The sequence below is a fragment of the Dama dama genome, chromosome 19 (genome assembly GCF_033118175.1).
Source record: "Dama dama isolate Ldn47 chromosome 19, ASM3311817v1, whole genome shotgun sequence".
NCBI classification, from domain to species: domain Eukaryota; kingdom Metazoa; phylum Chordata; class Mammalia; order Artiodactyla; family Cervidae; genus Dama; species Dama dama.
The window spans coordinates 23886075-23907256 of NC_083699.1; the positions used below are offsets into that span (position 1 = coordinate 23886075).

At 40.8% G+C, this 21182-nt stretch overlaps 1 protein-coding gene across 13 annotated transcripts in view; it reads right to left on the bottom strand.

Annotated features, from left to right (window-relative positions):
- Positions 1-828: 828 nt before the first annotated feature.
- The window catches only part of TNIK (TRAF2 and NCK interacting kinase), a 395669-nt gene continuing 375315 nt past the window's right edge, over positions 829-21182 (bottom strand). For 12 of the 13 annotated variants that reach the window (XM_061168322.1, XM_061168319.1, XM_061168323.1 and 9 more), the window contains 6 exons: positions 17577-17711; positions 13458-13558; positions 11078-11227; positions 9130-9289; positions 8738-8877; positions 829-6572 (listed from right to left, as the gene is read on the bottom strand). In XM_061168322.1, the coding sequence (XP_061024305.1) occupies positions 6489-6572; positions 8738-8877; positions 9130-9289; positions 11078-11227; positions 13458-13558; positions 17577-17711 (770 nt within the window). In that variant the 3' untranslated portion in view covers positions 829-6488. Of the gene's footprint in view, positions 6573-8137; positions 8223-8737; positions 8878-9129; positions 9290-11077; positions 11228-13457; positions 13559-17576; positions 17712-21182 lie in introns of all 13 variants that reach the window. The other variant, XR_009697107.1, reaches the window with a different exon arrangement.

Sequence of the window (21182 nt, forward strand, 5' to 3'; positions counted from 1 at the left end):
TTTTCAAGCCCCAAGACTGGAAGGGATCACTTAAGAGAGGATATCCAGTGCTGGGCACTCTAGGAATTCAGCAAAGGAGACCCAGAAGGAATGGCCAGAGGGGTGAAAGAGCATGAGGGGTGTCCCCAAGCCAAGAAACTTCTTCAAGGAGGAAGGAGTGTTAAGCCTGTGTTAAAGACTGAAGGTAAATCAAGAAGCGTGAAGTTAGAGACCTGGCTACTGCATTTGACATCATGAATGTAACCGGTGCCCTCAGCAAGAGCTGCTTGTGGTGGGGATAAAAGCCTGATCTGAGGTTTTCTTGTGTGTGAAGGGGAGAAGATAAGATGGCAATTAAGGAGGATAATGGGGCTGAGGGTGTTTATTACACAAGAGATTGCAGCATGAACATAGTGAAACTCTCCAACAGAATGGGTAAAGCTGGTGATGCAGAACCGGGGGTGGGGGGATTTTGGGGGTGGTGACCTTTATTTGGTGATGATAGTCCACCTAGAGCAAATGCGAATTAACTGCTACCAGCTTAGGAGGTGGTAAGGTAATCGGTAATCGTTAAGTTTAACTGGTCAAGATCAGGAAACTGAGAAGCCAGGGTATTTAAAGGGTTGTCTAAAATTCAGGGTTACTGAAATCACAAGAACTAATCGAGGGTGGTGTTAGAGATGGTGAGAAGGGGCTAAGAGCCAAGATACTGAAACAACAAGGGGGAGTGGCTAAAGATAACTGGAGATTTCACAGGCTAACGGCAAGAGCTTCAAAGCATTCCAGTGTTCGGGAGGAAGAAGGGATAATAGTTTGGGAGTGGTAATGAAGAACAAGTAGGCGTCCTACTACTATCAATATTTTTTTATTCACATTTTGATAGAGATAACATAAAATAGTATATTCCAGGGTGTGGCAGTCATAGTCAAGGAAAGGTAGGCTTAGAACCTACCAAATCATTTCTAACTACTGCTTAGAACAACCTTAGACAACAGTAACTGAAGGCTTTGTAAATGCAGGGGAAAATATACTTGAAAGTAACCAAAAGGTTCAGACTAGAAAATATGCCAAGAAGATTTTCTTTCTTTATACCCCCACACAGGTGAGAATGATCCAGTTTCAGCATATTTTTGACAATTTAAAACACTTTAGAAAACTGGAGATTTAAACAGCATAAACACTCTTAGGCATAGCAAAATGATAGTTTCCCCTTCCAATAGTATAAATTTGGCATTTCTACAGTTACGTTAACATTGTTTAAAAAAAAAAAAAAAAAAAAAAGACAGCTAAATGCACAAAAACAGTTTCACAACATCCAATTTGAAACTTCATCTAAGCTGTCATCCTTTTTTTTCCCCCTGCTACAGATTTATTTCTTGCTTTCACCTAACATTCGAAATTCTGATTCAGGGTGATGTCTGAGGTTTTTAAATAAACCATAATACAAAATTACTATTCCTTAACACTAACCCCAGAGGGAGAAATACGAGGAAGAGACAACTGGGGCATGGATGTTTGCTACGGACAAGCAATGATCCATTGCTAGAAATGAAAACTTACCTTTCCTCCAGCCCCATCTGTGCAGTGCAATTTAGCATGATAAAAACCAACCATCAAAACCCAACTCTATCACGCAAGGAATTGAGTTTGTTTGAAGATATCTATACAAACCCAAAAAATCTGGAAACTTTAGGACATTTCTGTTTTCTAGTCTTCCTCCAAATGTTTGGTATCATGGACACAGAGTCCAAGATTTTGATGTGAATTTAGAATATCTCAAAACTTATTCAGAGATTTTTGTTTTAAAAATGCTTTTATGAAGATTTTTATTTTGGTGCATTCTGGCATTTTCTGGAATGACAGCCTTAGAATAATTTTCAAAGCAGAGAGTTATGGTCTCATACTATTTAATGTTATGCACATTTTTGAATATCCTAAGCATCTATGGAAAAAATCCCCCAAATTCCAGTGATACAGTTTGGAAATAAAAAAATACTAGAAAATGTTTGGTGGACATGTGTAAATGATCAGTTTCTTTTCAGCTGTGCCATGTAGGGTAAGGGATCTTCGTTCCCTGACCAGAGATTGAACCTGTACCCCCTGCAGTGGAAGCGCAGAGTCTCAACCACTGGACCACCAGGGAAGTCCCTCAATGGTCAGTTCTGAACTTGCAAATTCTCAAGAGGTTTTCTTTTTTGCTGGGGCTTCTGAAAGAAGATCAGGTTATATCCATCTTGAGACCCATCAAGGACAGAACATTTTAAGATTTTTGATATTGCGATCCTGATCAAGGCCAAAATGTAATGGTATTAATGAGAAATATTAACAGGTAAATAAAATCAAATTTAGATTTCTGGATTTTATGTTGTAACTATATAGTCTCAGGTAGGTCAGTTTTGGGTTTGTTTGTTATTTTTTGATTTGTTTAGATTTAAGGTTAGGAGGAATGAATGAAAAAGTGACTAATAATTCACAGAAACTGTTGAGACGGTTAGAACAGAGAATTGTGGGAGCATGGTAGAGTCATTCAGAATTGCCATCAGCATGTTGCAGATATCCTCCTATTTTCCTCCAGAGGTTTAAAAAATTTTGACAAATAACTGCATGCTCTTTCTTAAAGTAATGTGGCACATCTTGTATCTTAAAGCAATCAGCATGAATGGAGGTGATGCCTGTTCAAGCAGACTTTCAAAGACAACACACATTGTTAACACAAAGAGCTCTTCAACATTTCAAGAATACAGTGACGGGAACTAGGACACATACTAGTAGGGAAAACATTTTTTTTTTTTAGCTTATGGAATGTGAGGTTAGACTTCAGCTGCTTCCTTGTCTGGGCAATGGACAAAACCCAAATGGCTCCGGCCTGAATTTTTTACATCTTTCTAATCTACTGCAGAGGAGGGACCAGAGACACCACTTACCAATAAGTCACAAAAGCAGACAGAAAACTGTTAGTAGGTCTCGACAACCAGGAATGAAGAGGCTTTTAAAAAAGGTGTACTTGATGTGATGTATGTAAGAAGTATGTCTTAGAAAGCAATGTTAAAGTGTGAGAAAAATGGGGTACCTGTTTGAGTGGCCTCGTGGGATGTCATCTGTACCTTAATCTACACTGTTGAAATAGTTCTTGGTCTTCTTGAGGCTCTGTTCGAAAGTCTTCAAGAAAAATGAGCTCTATCTAAATAGTCGTTAGATTTCGTGTGGCACTTAGTGCAAGATATCTTCCCTTATCTCGTGTGCAGGATAACGATCTGAATGTAACTGGCATGGGGAGAACTCTCCCCATCTTAAAGGATCTTGTAGGTCATCTGCTCCCACCATGCCCTGCATGAAGGAATCCTCACTCACGTCCCGGACTAGCACCCAGCAATGACAATCACCTGACAGACGCTGGCCCACAATGGTGGTGTAAGCAGCCACAGTGGATTTTACTGCATGATCATCAATACTGAGTAGCAGGGAATGAAATGATCTAGTGAAACTTTGGGGGAGGGAGGGTTCCATTTCTCTTTGCATACAAATCTTAATAAAAACTTTTTTAGCTTTGAATCTAGTTTCAGTTTTAGTGTTTCTTACAGGGGATTTTATTTCTAAAACTGGCTCATTTTATTTTTAAGATGATATTAACAGGGATGAAAAGTACAACCACCCCCTTGCTTCTGCCAAAAAAAAAGAAAGCAAACTGAAATGTTGGTAATTGTTATGAGCCACAAGAACAGTTATTCTGAAATATTCTGCATGACCTAGGCCTCCAGTATTTCAGAGCTAGGGCCTGTCCTTATGGAGCAAAATGTATTTTTGGAGATAGAAGCTTCAAGGAATTCTTTAGAAATCTTTTAAGGAGCACAGATTTGTGGGGGGCCGTTTTAAATTTGGTTTTGCCTTGTACTCTGTGTAAAATATTTGTACAAAAATATAAAAAGCGTGGCTTGATGGTTAACGTCTGCGTTTTATTTTTCTTGGCACCAGAAAAGCTCATGTTCTTTGTTATGTCACTGTACAGACTGTAAACAAGACTGCATTAATATTGTTTTCTTACGACTTTTTGTTTCAATGAATCTAGATTTTAAAAAATACATTCACAAACTACCTCATGTTTAAACACAATGATTCCCTTTTATTTCTTTACTGTACCCCAAATCCCACAATAAAAAAATCAGTTAAAGCTGTGTGTTTCGAACTTTTCACTTAGAAATCAAAACGAAACAAAACATAAAACAAAGATCAGTTTGCAACATAATTTAAAGAAGCTTCTGGTTCAAAATACCACAGCAGCAATATAAAGAGCTGGTGGCAATCACATGCGGGGATGAGACCCAAATCAATGTGTCTTGCCCATGTCAGCATCCAATTACAGTAGTTGCTATTCAATCCCAAACGTTATTGCTGAATTTGTGGCACGGAATTTGCTCAGCAGCAGAACCTTAGCAGTAAAAATGAGAACGGGAGGATTTCATTGCTTTTGAGCGCTAAAGGGACCACAATGAGGACATCTTGGTGATCGCCTGAAGATAATCCTCAATTCCATTTGTGTGTTACCTGCTTAAAATAAATGCAAATGACAACCACCTTTACAGGAGGGGCAGAATCAGCCACTTCAAAAACTAGAGTATTTCCCCTTCCGTGTCCCCCCCCTTGCCCAAGCCACCAGATTGAAATGGTGCTGTTTTCCTAATGTGTATTTCGTTCTCATTAATAGTACATCAGCTGCTCATGTATTTAGGCAAAATCAGTAGGCTCATAGATGTTTTTGGTTTTGGATCTGTTTACAGTAATTGTTTTCTCCAGAAACAAGCCACGTTAGTTTTGTTGCTGTTGGATTTTTTTTTTTCTTTTTTTCAATTTTTCAAGAACAATTTGGTCAACTACTGTTGTGTTTTAAGAATGTGAAAGACAGCTGAGATTGCCAGTTGAGCTCTCTATATGTCTCCTGGAGATAACACTGCTGTGATGAACAGTGAAACGAAACAAACGAAACGAGGTAGGTTAAAACAGGAAGCGCAACACAGATACTGTTTTGCAACACCTTGATACCACAGGCGGCCATGCTCGGAGCTTTGGAAAAAAAAACCCCAGACAGTCACGCAAAAAGTTCAAATCATCCGCGGAAGAGTTTATAAGGACACAAGTCAACCTGAACGAAATACATACATATCTCTGCACAAACGTTGTTTACCGGATGTTGGGTAATTTGGAGGAAGGTAAAATGATTAGGGTCTCAGAATTTCGGCCAAAGCCTTGCTTTCAAGTTCTATAAAATCTGAACCAATGATGCCTGCTGGGTCCCAGGCAGGCTTAGTAGTCTAGTCCCTTCTCTCACCAACCCAGAGAGAACACAGGCAGCTCAGAAACATTTATTATTATTATTATTATTATTTTTTCAGTCACAGTTTTCATCTTGAGACATCTTCCTCAGGAGGAAGCTGGGAGTAATGAGAGCCTGGATGTCACCGATTCTCCAATTCCCAGAAAGAACAAGGTCTTAACTCCTAACGAAGCCCAAACAGAGTGACTTCCTAGCTGGGAAGTTTTGTGCATTTGAAAAAAAAAAGTGTGTGTGTATATATATATATACATTTTTAGCTTGTTTCCAGAAGCTCTTTCCATCTGACCCCCTCTGTCATCCCATCTTTTGCCCTGATCTGTTGCAGTAATCATCGAGGCAACGTTGTATATAGAGTCCCTCATTCACTACAGCCAACTTAACTCAATGGCACTACTATCCCATGCGACATACTCTGTTCTGTACAGGGCCCTATAAAATAGGGCCTGCCAGACTCACAAAAATGGTAGTTGATTTTATTAGTCTAAGGCTAGTAGTTTAGCCATTTAAAATCTATTTCCCAAAAGAGGGGAATACTAGTATTTTTCTTCTCTTTTAAAAATTCATTAGCAGTTGCTATCAAAAAGCAACCTCTTGGGTTGGTGAAGGTAAAAGAGTTCTAAAATTACCCCACTGTGTAGTTATGGCCTTCAGTGTAAAGAGATAAGGTACATTTATTGTGCTGTCTCTCACCATTTGAAGTTGGAGATCTTAACAACATATCATATACTTAAAGCTAGCAGGCAGACAGAATTCAAAACAGACACTTTCTCAGTATGCATTCTCTCCCCATTCTTACAAAGTAAGGGGGTAAAGAAAAAGAAAAGGTAAAAAACAAAACAAAACTCAAAAATCCACCATAACACAGCTTAATCATAAGAGCACACAATATTTGTTTCTATCCCTAACTCCGAAGGGCACATGGTCCATCTCTGTCCATAGACAACGCAGCATTCTTGGGGATCTCCTGGAAATTCCTGCCACCTTTTTCTCTCCTTCTCAACCAGGCTGCAACATTGAAAGATGGACTGTATCGGGATGGGTGGAGGGAGAGGAAAAGGGGAAAGCAGTATGTTCAACCAAGCCTTCTGATTCTGCCTCTAGACTGGCATTAAGTCCACATGAGTTATGTTCTTTTAAATTAGAAATAACGCCATGAAGATAAGTGCCAAGTGCTCTTCTGTTACCAGTTCATCATGGAATTTCTGTTGAGGGTCATGAAAAACACTTGGCTACTTCCTCCAGATCGCACGGATGCAAAAAATACCTGTTTGAAATTAAAAAGAAGTTAGTTCAACTGCATGGTTTCTCTCCCTCTTTTCTTCAACCGTCCATCCATTTTCCTCTCACATGTCCTATCCTTGCCATGTGTCAGCTCTTAAGACTCAATGGCTGGTGTTTTTAAAGCATCTTTTAATACACTGTATCCTCTGTAGGCATTTCTGCCTTTATTCCTATAAGGTTACTATTACTTATCATGGTATTGGCCTTCAGGGACCCAGAAGGGACTACCTCTTGATTTGCAACAACCCTTTGGGTGCTCACTTTTTACAAGGGAGTTTCTTGCTAGGATAATATGCTGGATTTTTGGTCAAGAACACAACAGGTCCTTTGTTAATTTCTGGAAAGTCACAGGGGCTCCCCTCACCTCTCCCCCATTGACAAGAGGGCAGACTTTGGGAATGAAAGTCAAGAGGGAATTTGGGGCCTACAGACTACTACACAGCTTCATTTTTCAATTTTTAAAATAAAAACAAAAACAAGTGGCTCTAGTCAGATAGGATAAGGTGTTTAGTGCCTATTCACTTTGGCATTTCAAGAGTTAACACTTGGCTTCTCTGCTGATGTGATGATGAAGGCATATCCTAGGCTGAAGGAGATCATGGCATTCATAAGGAGAACCACAGTCCATTAGGTCTGGGTCTGCTAAATCATTTTATCAAACAACTGAGAGAAGGGGGCAAGATTTGGGGTACTGCTTGCCTGAGCCGAACATCCATGAACCGCTGCCTAGGAAAAGAATATTACGTGCTTTGGCCGAGTCCTTTAAGAATCAGCCGACACCACACTTTGGTCCAAGGCATTTACTTTGTCACTAGTGTAAAGTCTCTGCTACTTCATTTCCACAACTTCTTTAGAAGAACATTGCTGTCTCTCCCAACAACTTCTTAAGAAGCTCTGTGGAAATGGGTGTCATTCAGCTACATATATTAGTAAAGCTACTGTGGGGTCAGTGGATCACAATGGGGAAGCACAGAGGACCTGTGGAAACACAACCAGGGGAGGAAGGGGCTGCTGCTCTCCAGGCCGGCCTGCCCTGGCTCTAAACCTCAGGGCCCTGACACTGGTGTGGTCTCAGCCTCTTCCTGAGGGTGTGGACAGGGCTTGCAATAAGGCTTCTAAGGGTCCTCAATGCACTAGAGTTTGGGGGTCCGTGCCTAGATCAGTCCTGGCCTTATGATTCCCAGAGACTAGGTGGGGGCTGGAATTTTACTTGGGGTCAGGTCTGTTTTCTGGCATATTCTGATGAGGCCCTGGAAACCATTCTTGCCACCTCCAGCTGTTGTCCACCCAGACCACACCGCGTCAGATTAATTGGCTGCTCCAGAGTCATACTAAGACCAGCCCGGCTTCTAGGGAATGGGAGAGAGCCAAGAGACATAGGTCTGTTCAACCCATCACATTCTTTTCTATAAATGTTTACGTTGGCTGATTTGGGGGACAGCATTTCTAAATTGACCATAGTCACAAAGGATGAATTCACAAATACAGTATAGCTTAGCTACTGAGAACTTTGGGTGAGTCTACAGGGAGGGCAAGGGGGAAGAATACCCTTCTGGGCGACTGTTCATGCCAGACGAACACCGCCAATTTCACTGGAAAACAGTCCCCCTATGACACTTCAGAAGAAACATGGCTGGAATGAGACAGAACATGGCACTAGTTGAGTTTGTGATTGTGCGTTCCTTAAGGAATGGGGGACACTTCTCAAAAACTTTATATTTCTACATGTCACATGTTTTACATTTAACATTGAATATAATGTGATGGGTTATGCCCCAGTAGTGATTCTGTGAAAAGTCTAAAAGTGGAGTATAAGGTTGACCCTCTGTGAAATGATTAATGATGGGCCAACTCTTCTAAGTGCTTAGGAGAATTTGGGGTATTTGCTGAGTCATCTTAAGGCCTGCAGGCCACACGAGTTACTAAGAGTTTACAAGAAATTTTTAGATGTTTTCATGTCTTTTTTGATGTGTGAATAGTATATTTTGAGGGTTAACATGAGTCAAACCAAATAATGCCATTTCAAGATAATATTGATTGTTTAACACAGATGTGATTCAAATCAGTATAAAGGAAAATGAAGGTTTCACAGGTACCTGGTGGTCTCTTAAAATGCAAACACTAATGCAAATGTTGAAACGGATTTACCTTATCATTTCTTTCACATAGAAACTTTAACCTTTGAGCTCGCTTATGCATAAATACTCCATCCAAATGTCCTGTTTCCACTGACCGGATCTCAATAGCTTTCTCGCCCCAGCCCATTATCTGATTGGAATGAATGTAGGCTGTCAAAAGGAATTTCCAAAACTGCATTAAAAACATTAGATGGGCAATAACTCACAGCATCTGTTCACATCTTAACCACAAAAATGACAAACGACTTGAGATAAACAGACAAAGCAAGTCTTACAAGTGTTATTCACAGACTTTTTTTTTTTTTTTTTTTTTGTGGAATCAAATGGTTGTTTCACATTTCTTGACTTTCGTTTCATTTGGGGGGTGTAACTGCTGAAGGAGATAAGGAATGGTTAACCTACCCACAGACGTGGGCATTTCTCCCCATTGGAGCACCACATCCTTAGTTATCCGGCCGTAGGTGTTTACATACACCCCCTCATCCTCATAGCAAACAAGCATTTCCATTCCATCTGTCTTAGGCAAGATGACAATGGCATGAGGAGTGATATTGCCCTGAATCTAGAAGACAAAGAAAGGCCAGGCATTATTCTTTTTCAAAAATAAGACAGTATCTTAACTATTAACTTCTAAGAATTGAAAAAAAAAGTTCTTTCATTTCTCTTTTCCATTTGCACTCTAGAGACTGATGTTTTGCTTTCCTTAATTTAACCACTGACCTGCCAAATACCCTGGTAAATACAAACTTAGGGATGAAGTCAAGAATCCAACTTACCTGTTCCTAAGAGCAACAACTACAACATCGGAGCAACCTGCCCTGTGCCAAGCATGGGCTCTTTACATATGTAACTTGTGGGCCTTAGGACAGCTCCACACAGTAGGTATTTCTGTCCACAGGGGAAGTGACTGCATCTCAGAGGGGTTATGTAACTTGACCAAAGCTGTCCTAGCATGTGGTGGTAAAATTGGGATTTGAGCACATTCTCATGAACATTGAAAAAATCTCGTGTTTTTTGTCTACTTTTAAAAAAGATGAGGAAAAATGCAAACCAGTTGAATATGCTAGAAACAGCCTATATGGGGCCAAAAGTTGGGACCAAAATAGGCTATGAAAATTCAAAAGAGATTGTTTGTCTGGGTGACTAAATAAAAGAATAATCCAAATTAATGGCTTGTTGAGAAAAAAAATTTTTATTCATTCATTAAAAAGAAGCATACTATTCAAATAAGCGTAGACTGACTTGCATGAAGACAGACATGGGATTGCTGTGACCCCTGGTGGAGAATGTCATGGCTGTCCAGTAGGTGCAGGGCGGACATGACCGAGGGGTTGGAGGACAATCATGGGGATAGCTTGGTCCCCTCATAAAACAGTGTGGCTTGCGAGTCCCGTGTGCATGTACACACACATGAGAAAAAGCTGCAATGTGGTAACAAATGATGTGCGTATGCCATGCACTAAAATAACTTTTTTCAATTGTTGTGCTTCTGTGGAGTAAAGTCTTTAAACTCTTTAAAATACCAAACAGCAACAGACTGAATCTCAGACTTTGTTGATGACTAGTTTCTACTCTATGTTAGCCTTGGACTATATACATATGGGAGACACAATTTACATTGCACTTCTCCTACTACGTGAAACCATGGGCAGCATTTCCTTTAAAAAGTCATGTTTTAGGCAATGTGTCAGGATAGTAATATTAATACTGCAAATTGCAGGACCCTGTGCCATGTTCTTTAGATGCATCACCTCATTTAATGCCGATGATAACTCTATGTGATAGGTCCTCTTAGCCCATTTTACAGATGTGAAAGCTGAGGGCTGAAGAGGCTGCCCAATGTGTCCATTATTGCAAAGTGAATACATGCTAGAGCCAGAGCATGTGCTTGGGGGTGTCTGATTTTACCACGTGACATTGTCTTCCACTTGAAGAGAGGAACAAGAGCAGAAAAAGGACCACTGGCCTTCTTCCACATAAAATGAACCCATCGCCTTCCCAAAGTAAAAATAGAAGCTCATCTATTATACTCTTGCTTTAAAAAATAGAATTTGTGCCCTTGAATGAAGACATCATATGTATTTTAACATAAAATCCAAGGAAACAACATGTCCAGTAAATGGCAAATAATTGCTATTACATGTTACTCAGATTCAAGCAGCTGTAAAAATTAGTTAAATTTACATGTTTTATGTATGAAAAGTATAATCTATTTGGTGAAGGCTAAAAGTCTATCTGCTTTACTGATTAGTAAAAGTTAGCATGACTTTCACTACAAATGTACAAAAACAAATCTCTACATGCAGATTGTCGAACAGAGAGTCTCGAAAGTCTGCTTTTGGGAACTTACATGAGATGGTATGTAGATATCATAAGAGTTTCCTGAATCAACATCAATTACATGGAAACCAGTGTGTGAACCAAAAATAACCTTTAATCTTTGACCTTCTTCTACCGTGAGATCAACAAGCAGTGGCTTGTGCTGGAGATCTGCAAAAGACTTTAAAAATCACCCTGTGAGAGTCCACATCATGCAAAGACATTATGTTAATAAATTTTTCCTTTTGCTATTTCCTGTGGGAGTTCACGTCTGACTTTTCTTAAATCGAAAAGCTAGGAAATCTTTCTTTCAATTTTAGAGCTAGTCATATTCTGGCTCGGGGAGGAAGAGTCTAGCATCCATTTGTGCCCCTTGCTCTACCCCTTGTCCTCCAGGGAAGAGAAGCTGGTTTACAGTTGTCAATTTTGACAGTGTTATCATATATTAAACATATGGTGCCTGGGTACTGCTGTTCTTTCCTGTTTATATCTGGCCTTTTCCCCAAGAAGGTCCAGTCACCTCTCTGGCCCCTTTCCTTCCGGAGTGACAGCCAGGCCCAGGCATGGCTACTACTTGTTTAGGGACAGCCTGGGGAGGCGGGCAGCTGGGGCCAGTTCTGTGCTAAATAAGCCTGTTCTGAGTTATCATGCCTGCTCTGGTTCTGACTGTCCTGGGTGAGTGAGTGCCCATCAGACGGGCACCTTCTCTAAACTTAATGTGGAGATTGAGGCTTGGGTTTGACCAACAGAGAGAGAAGGTTGAGGTGGTACATCTCAACACTTGTGGCTTACATTGGCTAGCTGGGTTTACCTAGACAAAAAACAGAGAGTTCCAGCCACATCTATCAAAGTTCTGTGTGTGAGACTCTGGAGTCTAAGCCCCAGGTAACTGTTCAGTCTCCCCTCTTTTTCCTCTGCCATTATTTCAACCCCACTCAACCTGTACTGGCCTGGAAATCTGGGAGAGAATCTGTGAAACCACAAGTGCCTTGGCCGCTTAACAGACTCCTCCTTCCTTTTTTACTAACATCATTTTCACGTATGGGAGGTTTTGAGCCAAATGTCCTTGTCCCATAGGAGGGCTCAACCTCCTGCCAGCTCTAGACTTTTCCTATTCAAGTCCTTGCCTTTGCTCATCCCTCCTTCCAGGCTGGCCATGGTTTGCTGAACAAAGCATTCTGTCATCAGTTCTGCAGTTTGGCTTGTACGCTGATGGCAGTAACTTCAGAACTGGAACGGGTCTTGATTGAAAAGCTTTTGCAAAGAGAGACTTTGGCAGAACAGCAGCACCACTGTAGCTTTCAGGAGTCATCCCAAGTGTTATTACTAACCTAATGCTGCCCCAAAATTCTTCTCCATAAACGTGGGGTTATGGAGGGGTGCCCATTTCCATCGATGTACCCACCTTCCTGAGCTCATCACAAACGAACTCCTTGTGCTGCTAAGAGAATAAGACAGAACTGGGGTGCTTCGGCCCTGAAGAGGGGCTCATAATGTTCCCAGGGCAGCTTCTGCCCTCACATGGCTTAGGTGGCAAGAAATAACATGTAAAGGGTCAAAGAAAGATGAGCGTTATAAAGGCAGGGAGCAAAGTGAGAGCCAAGGAGATGTAAAGAGAGACGTAGGCAGAGAGAAAGAATGTACAGAAGATAAATTAACACGGGCTATGGGGAGGCTATGTATCTCTGAAAACATCAGACTGCCTGTAAGTCCTGGTCCTTCTGGCATTTGGGGGTCAGCTTTCAGGAGCTGGAGTCAATGGGACCAGCATCACCCCATACTACTTCTGTTGATTCTCAAGAGTGATCAAGCCAACCACGGTGAGTACAGACTTAAACAAGATAAAAAATGAAAAAGCAATGAAAATTGAAGGATGCAGAGAATCTAGGCCATTTCCACATGTGACTCTATTCAGTATTCACTTCATTGAAGTCCAATAGCAGTGGGGATATATGACCATCAAGTGAGTTTTAGGGACTTTAAACCAAAAAGGCTTAAGAGGATTATAAGATTAAGAGACTCAGTTCAAACTTGAGATACAGTGCTGCTGTTGGTCTGCCTTTTTCAGATGAAATATCAGAGTCAGGTGGGGGTATAATGAACCTCATCGTCTAATATTACAATGAATGCTTTGCCTAGTAACCATTCCCCATTAAAAGCCACTTAGAGGTGATGGTGCATAGACCTGAAATGGAGGAGGAAGGTGCACCCAAATTTTAATTTGATTAATTTAACAGCATTTGCTAATACCCAGTCTTTACTTTTAGAATAACAAACAAGAGTTCCTACACTTTTAAAAGAGAATTATTCTATATAGAAAAATTGGTACAAGTCTGTGTAAGATAGAGCACTGTTACCTGGTGGAAACCTAAAGAAACAAGCCCTTGTTAGGTAATCACATGTCTACTTACCTTAAATGCCATGAACTTATGATATGGTTTAGGAGCCCAAGCATATATCTCCACAGCATTCTTTAAGGCAATCACCAAGAATTTGATCCTTTCATATTTAACTGTAATAGAAACATTATGAGTTAAGTTTATTAATTTATTCCAGCTTCTGTGTTGATGAATGGTTCCCAGTGCCTCAGTGGTAAAGAACCCACCTGCCAATGCAGGAGATGCAAGAGACGAGGATTTGATACCTAGGTCTGGAGGATCCGGTGAAGAAGGAAATGGCAACCCACTCCAGTATTCTTGCCTGGAGAATCCCATGGACAGAGGAGCCTGATGGGCTACAGTCCACGGGGGTCACAAAGAATCGGACACCACTGAGCAGGCAGGCACGCACACACACACATCACTACATATCACCCTGATTGAGGGTGGTGCTCTGGTGTGGGATGTTCTTGAAAGTGAAACTCGCTCAGTCATGTCCAACTCTTTGCTTTCCCATGGACTATACAGTCCACAGAATTCTCCAGGCCAGAATACTGGAGTGGGTAGCCTTTCCCTTCTCCAGGGGATCTTCCCAAGCCAGGGAATGAACCTAGGTCTCCCACATTGCAGTTCTCTGGTGTGGGATATTCTTACAGGTATGGATTTAACTCCCTTAGTGAACTTGTCTGCAGAATACCTGGGGCCTTTTGCTTCCTGCTGAAAGCTCTATCTAAAGATGTAACTGTCTCTCACCACCAAGTCTAGATGTGAATTACTTATAGTAAGAAGAGTCTGTATAAAAATCCTTCATGTTTCCTTGCTTGGCTTTAATGTTCACTCACATGTAAGCAGCTGAGAGCTGGTATGGCAAGATGGCAGAAGAATCAATAAATGCGTAGAGATATGATATCTTCCATTTGCATATTATTCAAACTTGGATTCCAGTTATTGGAAATTTAAAAGGGACTAGTGCCCTTAACAAGAGACCTCAGAGAGATACCTCTCCCTTCCGACTATGTGAGGTTGTAACAAAAAGACAACTTTCTATGATCCAGAAAGCAGGCTCTCATCAGACACTGAATCTGACAGCACTTTGATCTTGAGCTTTTCAGCCTCTAGAGCTTTGAGAAATAAACTCCTGTTGTTCATAAACCACCGAGCCTGTCATATTCTGTTACAGCATCTTGAACAGACTAAGACAATACACAGAGAGTTGTTTTAATTATTTACTGGCCACACGGCGTGGTATGTGGGATCTCAGTTTCCCAACCAGGGATGGGACCTGTGCCCCTTGCATTGGAAGGCGGATTCTTTTTTAAAAATTTATTTTTAATGGAAAGATAACTGCTTACAGAATTCTGCTGTTTTCTGCAAATATCAACATGAATCTGCCATAGGTATATGTATATCCCCTCCCTCTTGACCCTCCCTCCCATCTCCCTCCCCATCCCACCCCTCTAGGTTGATACAGAACCCCTGTTTGAGTTCCTTGAATCATACACCAAAGTCCCATTGGCTATCCATCTATTTTACACATGGTAATGCAAGTTTTCATGTCACTCTCTTCATACATGTCACCCTCTCCTTCTTCCCCCGCCCACCGTGTCCATAAATCTGTTCTCTATGTCTGCTTCCCCATTGCTGTGGAAGGTGAATTCTTAATTGCTGGACCACCAGGGAAGTCCCAGCAGTTGTTTTATTTTATCTTTTATAAAATGTTTGAACACTCAGAGTATTCTGTATCCTAAAGAAATTAGCCCAGGATAACTGACCAAATTCTTGCTCTCTGAATTCTTTTCCTATAGCATACCTCTCCATATTCTGTCTTTAATATACTTTCAACTACTTCTTCCGCAATTCACTTCCATATTTCTCAATGACATGCTAATAATGTTATTTAATTTTTTTCAGTTGTGGATATTATCTGATATTAGCTACTGACTCTGGAGCCTGGAAAGGATCTTGTCTCTTATCACCGCCTCCTCTCTCTAGTTCTCTCTCCCTCTCAAATGTACCCATTTCTTCTTCCCTCACGCCTCCAACACACTTATAGTTACAATATTTGGTTAAGTCAATATCTTGCGCTAAAATCGTGACTGTTCATAGATGAGACACGTGGTATACCCTTATTATGACTCCTTCCTTGTTCTCCCGAATTTTTTCCACTTCCTATTTCTTATGCATCTATCTCCTAAGCACATGGAAACTTTCTGTTAGTGTTATAAATGCCTTTAATACAGTCAAATATGGCAGGTAATCTATTAGTAACATTTTTTTTCTTGGAAGTACCTCTTCCTGAACCCTCCATTGTCCCACTCTGCTTGGACTAATTTCTCTTTCTCTCTCCACTCACACACACACACACACACACACAAACTGGTTTTGTTTCTCCGGAGAACTCTGGCTAATACAGATGGGCTATAAATTACTAAGTGAAAAAAAATGTTTCCTTTAGAACTTTGAAGGCCTTGCCCCATTGTCTTCTAATCTTCCAGCATTGCTATAAGTCCCAGGCCATCTAATTCTGGGTCTATTATATGTAAACTGTTTATTTACTTATTATTTATTTATGGTTGCACAGTGCAGCTTGTGGGATCTTAGTTCCCTGACCAGAGGTCAAAACCAGACCTTTGGCAGTGACAGCGTGGACCCCAACCACTGGACCACCAGGGAATTATTTTCTTGCAATTTGAAACCTTTAAGAGCCTTCTCTCTTCCTGGGGACTGAAATCTCACGTTGCTGTGTCTTCTCGTTAAGTCTTTTTTCATTCATTTTTCAGTACTTCATTCATTTTCATATACTGGCTACTCAGTGAATCTTTTTATTTGGAGATTTTTGAGGTCTTAATTCTAGAAACTTTTCTTGTATTTCTTCTTTGATGCCTTCTTCCCCTTCCATTTCTTAATTTCTCTTTTTCCTAAAACTCATGTAACTTAGATTTTGAACCACATGGATTGAATCTTTTTGTTCTCTTACCCATCCTCTCCTTTTTCTTTTCATCCCACTTTCTAGGACATTCCTCATCTTTATCTTCCAACCCTTTTATTATATTTTATTCCTGTCTATATATTTTAATTTCCAAGGTGTTTTCCTTGTTCTCTGAATGACATTCTCCAACCTTCTTTCATCTTCTTTTTTTTAAAAAACCCTATTCTTTTATGTAAATGGTATTTCTAATCTCCTTGAAGTTATTATAGTTTCTTAAAAAAATTTTTTTTTGGTTCCACTCTTCATTATCCTTGTTCCCTCTAAAGTCCCTTCTTTCTAGGTTTCCTTCCTGTTAGCAGATTTCCCCACTGTATGCTATTGTGGGCTAATCAACTGATGGGCTTCACTTTTAAGGTGGTTAGATGGCATGCTCTTTTCACAATATGTCAAATATTAGTACCTGAACATCTTTTCTTTCTGGCCATTTAGCTAACCCAAAGACAATCATTCAATCTCTTGCTTGGGGATATAAGCATGACTGGCAACATTTGGGGAGCCAAGCAGGATAAGAAGGTGTGTGTGTGTATTAGTGTGACCTCATAATTCATTATTCCGCATCAGGAGACTGGCTGTGCCCACCTTTCATCTTCTGCTGCAGTCAGGGAGGGTGGCTCTCTGACTGAGTTCTGTAGGATTTGCTGTTCATAAGCTTTCCAACAATCCTCCCATTTTTAGTCCCACCCTCACCTCCACCTCAAATACACCTGGGGCCTCAGGTCCTAGGCCTTTCTGGCTTCTGTTGAGTGACTGGGGTGATTTTGATGACTTTCCTCAGAGCAGGCTTAGAATTCAGCATTTCCTGATCACTTAGGTCTATTCCAAGTCATCAAACTACTCTTGTTCAATTTGTTGACATCTCTTGTTATCTGGTTTGTCTTCTCCTGGTCCCTTTGTCCTTGTGGGTTGACAGCATTTTTATTCTTTTATTGTCATTTTAATGGGTCTTTGAGAGGAAGTCAAACTGAAGCCTAGGACTTTATTCTGAATGCACTCTTTGAACTTCATCAATCTGACCTTTGGGGAAATAATGCAGGTATATTTAAGGTTCCAGCAGGGTCTTAAACCAGTCACAGATGCATCACCAGTATCTGATAGAAAAAAACTGAATGAAACTTAGCTGAATAATTTGGATTGAGCAAACAATTCCACATTTTGAGACTTACCAACTTTGTAATGTATACAGCCTTCCAAGTCTCCCACAGTGATCCAGCCTTGTTTCTTTTCTACTTCTGGATCATTGTGTAGTATTCTGTTTCTTAACCATGAAAGATAGTAAACTCGTAACTTATTCTTCTTTCCTGTAAAAATAACAGAGCTTTAATTTAAAGGTCTGGAGACAGCTTTTTCTCTTAATCCTTCCCCATCTCCATTTTATTTTCATTTACAATTGTGTGCATGTGTGAAGGCATAATAACCAGTGTCTCCAGCATTATCAAAGTATTGCATCTGCCAAACTTATGATTAAAACAGGTTTAAGTGTTTTGGGCAAATAATCATTGTATTATTTGGCCACCTGATGCGAAGTGCTAAATCATTGGAAAAGACCCTGATGCTGGGAAAGCCTGAAGGCAAAAGGAGAAGGGGGCAGCAGAGGATGAGATGGTTAGACGGCATCAGTAACTCAATGGACATGAATCTGAGCAAACACCAGGAGACAGTGGAGGACAGAGGAGGACTGGTGTGCTGTAGTCCATGGGGTCACAAAGAGTCAGACATGACTTAGTGACTGAAGAACAACAACCACTTTTTACTTTTTTTTTCTTCACATGAACTTCATTTTTTAATATTTATTTATTTATTAAATTAATTTAAATTTATTTGGCTCTGCCAAGTCTTTGGTGTGGCATGTGGGACCTAGTTACCCTGCCAGGGATTGAACCTGGGCCCCCTGCAAGGGGAGCACGAAGTCTTAGGCGCCGGACCACCAGGGGGTCCCTGGTGGTCTCTTATTTGAGCAAGCTCCTCTTATTCACTTCTCCCAATGCAAAGGGCAATGTCTGCTCAGTAAGATCTAATTCTGTAACAGAACAGTTGATCAGCATTCCAAAACATTCCAAGTCTAATTACACGAAGGAGTGTTGACGGACATTTTAGCATACTCAGGTGTGACTGCCTTTTCCTCATCTTCTACCCAACACAGCATATGTTAATACAGAGCCTCTTACTCGCCTCCTCTCTTACTTTAAAGATGACAGCTGGTCGTAGTTTCATTTTGCTAAACAGAAAAAGGCATTGCATAAGGATATGAGAAACAAGTTCAGTGAAGGCAATCTGGGCTCAGAAAATAACCCTGGAAGAGTTTATGGGGCTGAGATCCCTGAAAGAAGTACCAAACAGAAATAAGAATGGAGAAAAAGATGTGTACTTGTGCAAAAATGTACAAGTTCCCTTTGGGAAATGCTGGCAAAGTGATCCTGGAGTACAGAATTCTTAGGATGACAAGAAAACACCTTAAAAACATTGAGGCATATATAGGAGCTAAATTTAATCAACCATCTGAGAGTATCTAAATACCAGATAAGAAACTGTCCTTTGGGGTGGCTTTTTCTAAGTGATCAGAAATTTATCCACTTCTTTTCTGAAGTGTCTCCAGTACTTACTTTTCTTTTGATGTCTTGTTAAAAAATACATTTTGCAGATGTGATATATAACAGAGGAAGAGAATTCATTAAAACATTGCACACTGGATTTGACAGAAGAATATCTTTATTACTGAAATTAAGGGAACCACTGTGCAGTTATTATTCCTCTTTGCAGTCGAAAGCCTTGAGTATGCATTGATCACAATAGCCAGGATGAGCAGGAGGCTGGCACTTCAAGAATCTTTGGCTCCTATTTTCATTTTCTTCTTTCCCTACCCATGTGCTTCATGATAGCAGGGAATAGTTACACTTTTAAAAATGATGCATCACATAATGAAGCTTGAACATGAATTTTCTGATATCATTTCCCCTTTTGGTAGGTGTCTGGCAGATGTATGGCTGTAAATTTGATTTGGGGGTATAACAATCAAGAACTCATTACCCAGAATAAAGGACTGTGTTAGTCCATCAGTCATGTCCTACTCTTTGCAATCCCATGGACTATAGCCCGCCAGGTTCCTCTGTCCATGGGATTTTCCAGGCAAGGATACTGGAGTGGGTTGCCATTCCCTTCTTCAGGGGATCTTCCCAACCCAGGAACTGAACCTGGGTCTCCTGCCTCGCAGGTAGATTCTTTACCATCTGAGCCACTAGCAAAGCTCAAATAAAGGACTATAGTGAATTAAATGATAACATAACAAGAATTTACTTGGTTAACCTTTGTTTGGGGAGGATAAAAAGAGATGAAACTCTGAGCATTCAGTGGAAAGGTAAAAGACAGAACCGTGGCATCTCGTGAAGGCATCTTCTCAAAACAGAAGCATAGCGTAAGAGCTAAACCCTATTTAAGACTCAACCCAGGGGGAACCCAATGTGTCTCTTTGAGAAACAGAGGCTGGTTCTCAAGCTTGGCTGCACAGTGGATACACGTCAGGAGCTACCAAAGCCTCTGTGACCCGGGCCACATCCCAGACTCTGACCCACTAGTGTGGGGCACATCCTAGATTTTTCACATCTCCTCAGGGGGTTCTAATGTGCAGGGGTACAGTTGGCTTCATACTGGAGGGGATGGGAGGGGGCAAGAGGGGCATTATTTATCAAACTCCTTCAAACACCATCTGCAAGGAAAAACTTTCAACAGACATAGAGTCTTTCAGGTTACATTTTTAACCTGTCAGTAGTAAGGCCTTCACTATCGTCTCCATATTTTTTATTTATTTACTTGCTGCGTCGGGTCTTAGTTGCATCATGTGGGATCTTTGGTTGTGGGGCACAGACTCTCTAGTTGTAGCACATGGGCTCAGTACGTGTAGCACATGGGCTCAGTACTTGCAGCACATGGGCTCAGTACTTACAGCACATGGGCTCAGTACTTGCAGCACATGGGCTCAGTACTTGCAGCACATGGGCTCAGTACTTGTAGCACATGGGCTCAGTACTTGCAGCACATGGGCTCAGTACTTGTAGCACATGGGCTCAGTACTTACAGCACATGGGCTTAGCTGCTCCATAGCATATGGGATCTTAGTTCCCTGACCAGGGATTGAAACCTAAATTTCCTGCATTGCAAGATGAATTCTTTTTTCTATTTGTTTCTCCACATTGATTAGTTGTATTATTTTTATTGAAATATAGTTGATTTACAATATTATATTGGCTTCAGGTGCACCGCATAGAGATTCAGTATTTTTACAGATTGTCCTCCATTAATGCAAGATGCATTCTTAACCACTGGAGCACCAGGGAAGTCCCTGTCTCCATCTTTTTTAAGGCTCTTTTTGGGAACCAGAAAGCTGCAGAGTGTAGCAATAATGATTCCTACAGTCAAATCTCCTCGCAGATGCAATCACCTATGGGCCAGCAGCACTTGCTAAAGCATCTGTGAACTATAAGCTAAAGCAGTTCTTACAAGAAAAGAGACCAGAGAAATTTCTGCTTACAAAATTTCTCACTCCCAGAAGCCTACATTTTTATATTCTCCTCTGAGAACAGACAGTGGTGACTGGAATTGCAGACACCTTAAAAAGATCCTTGCTGGGTCCCAGTAGAGATAAAGCCCCATAAGCACACAGCTGTCACATCTCTGTCTGATTCAGATTCAGAGGTGAGAGACTTCTCGTAGAAGGTCAGAATCTCCAGAGTTACAAAATGTGGGTGATGTCACTCACTGCACTGTCAATTCACTAT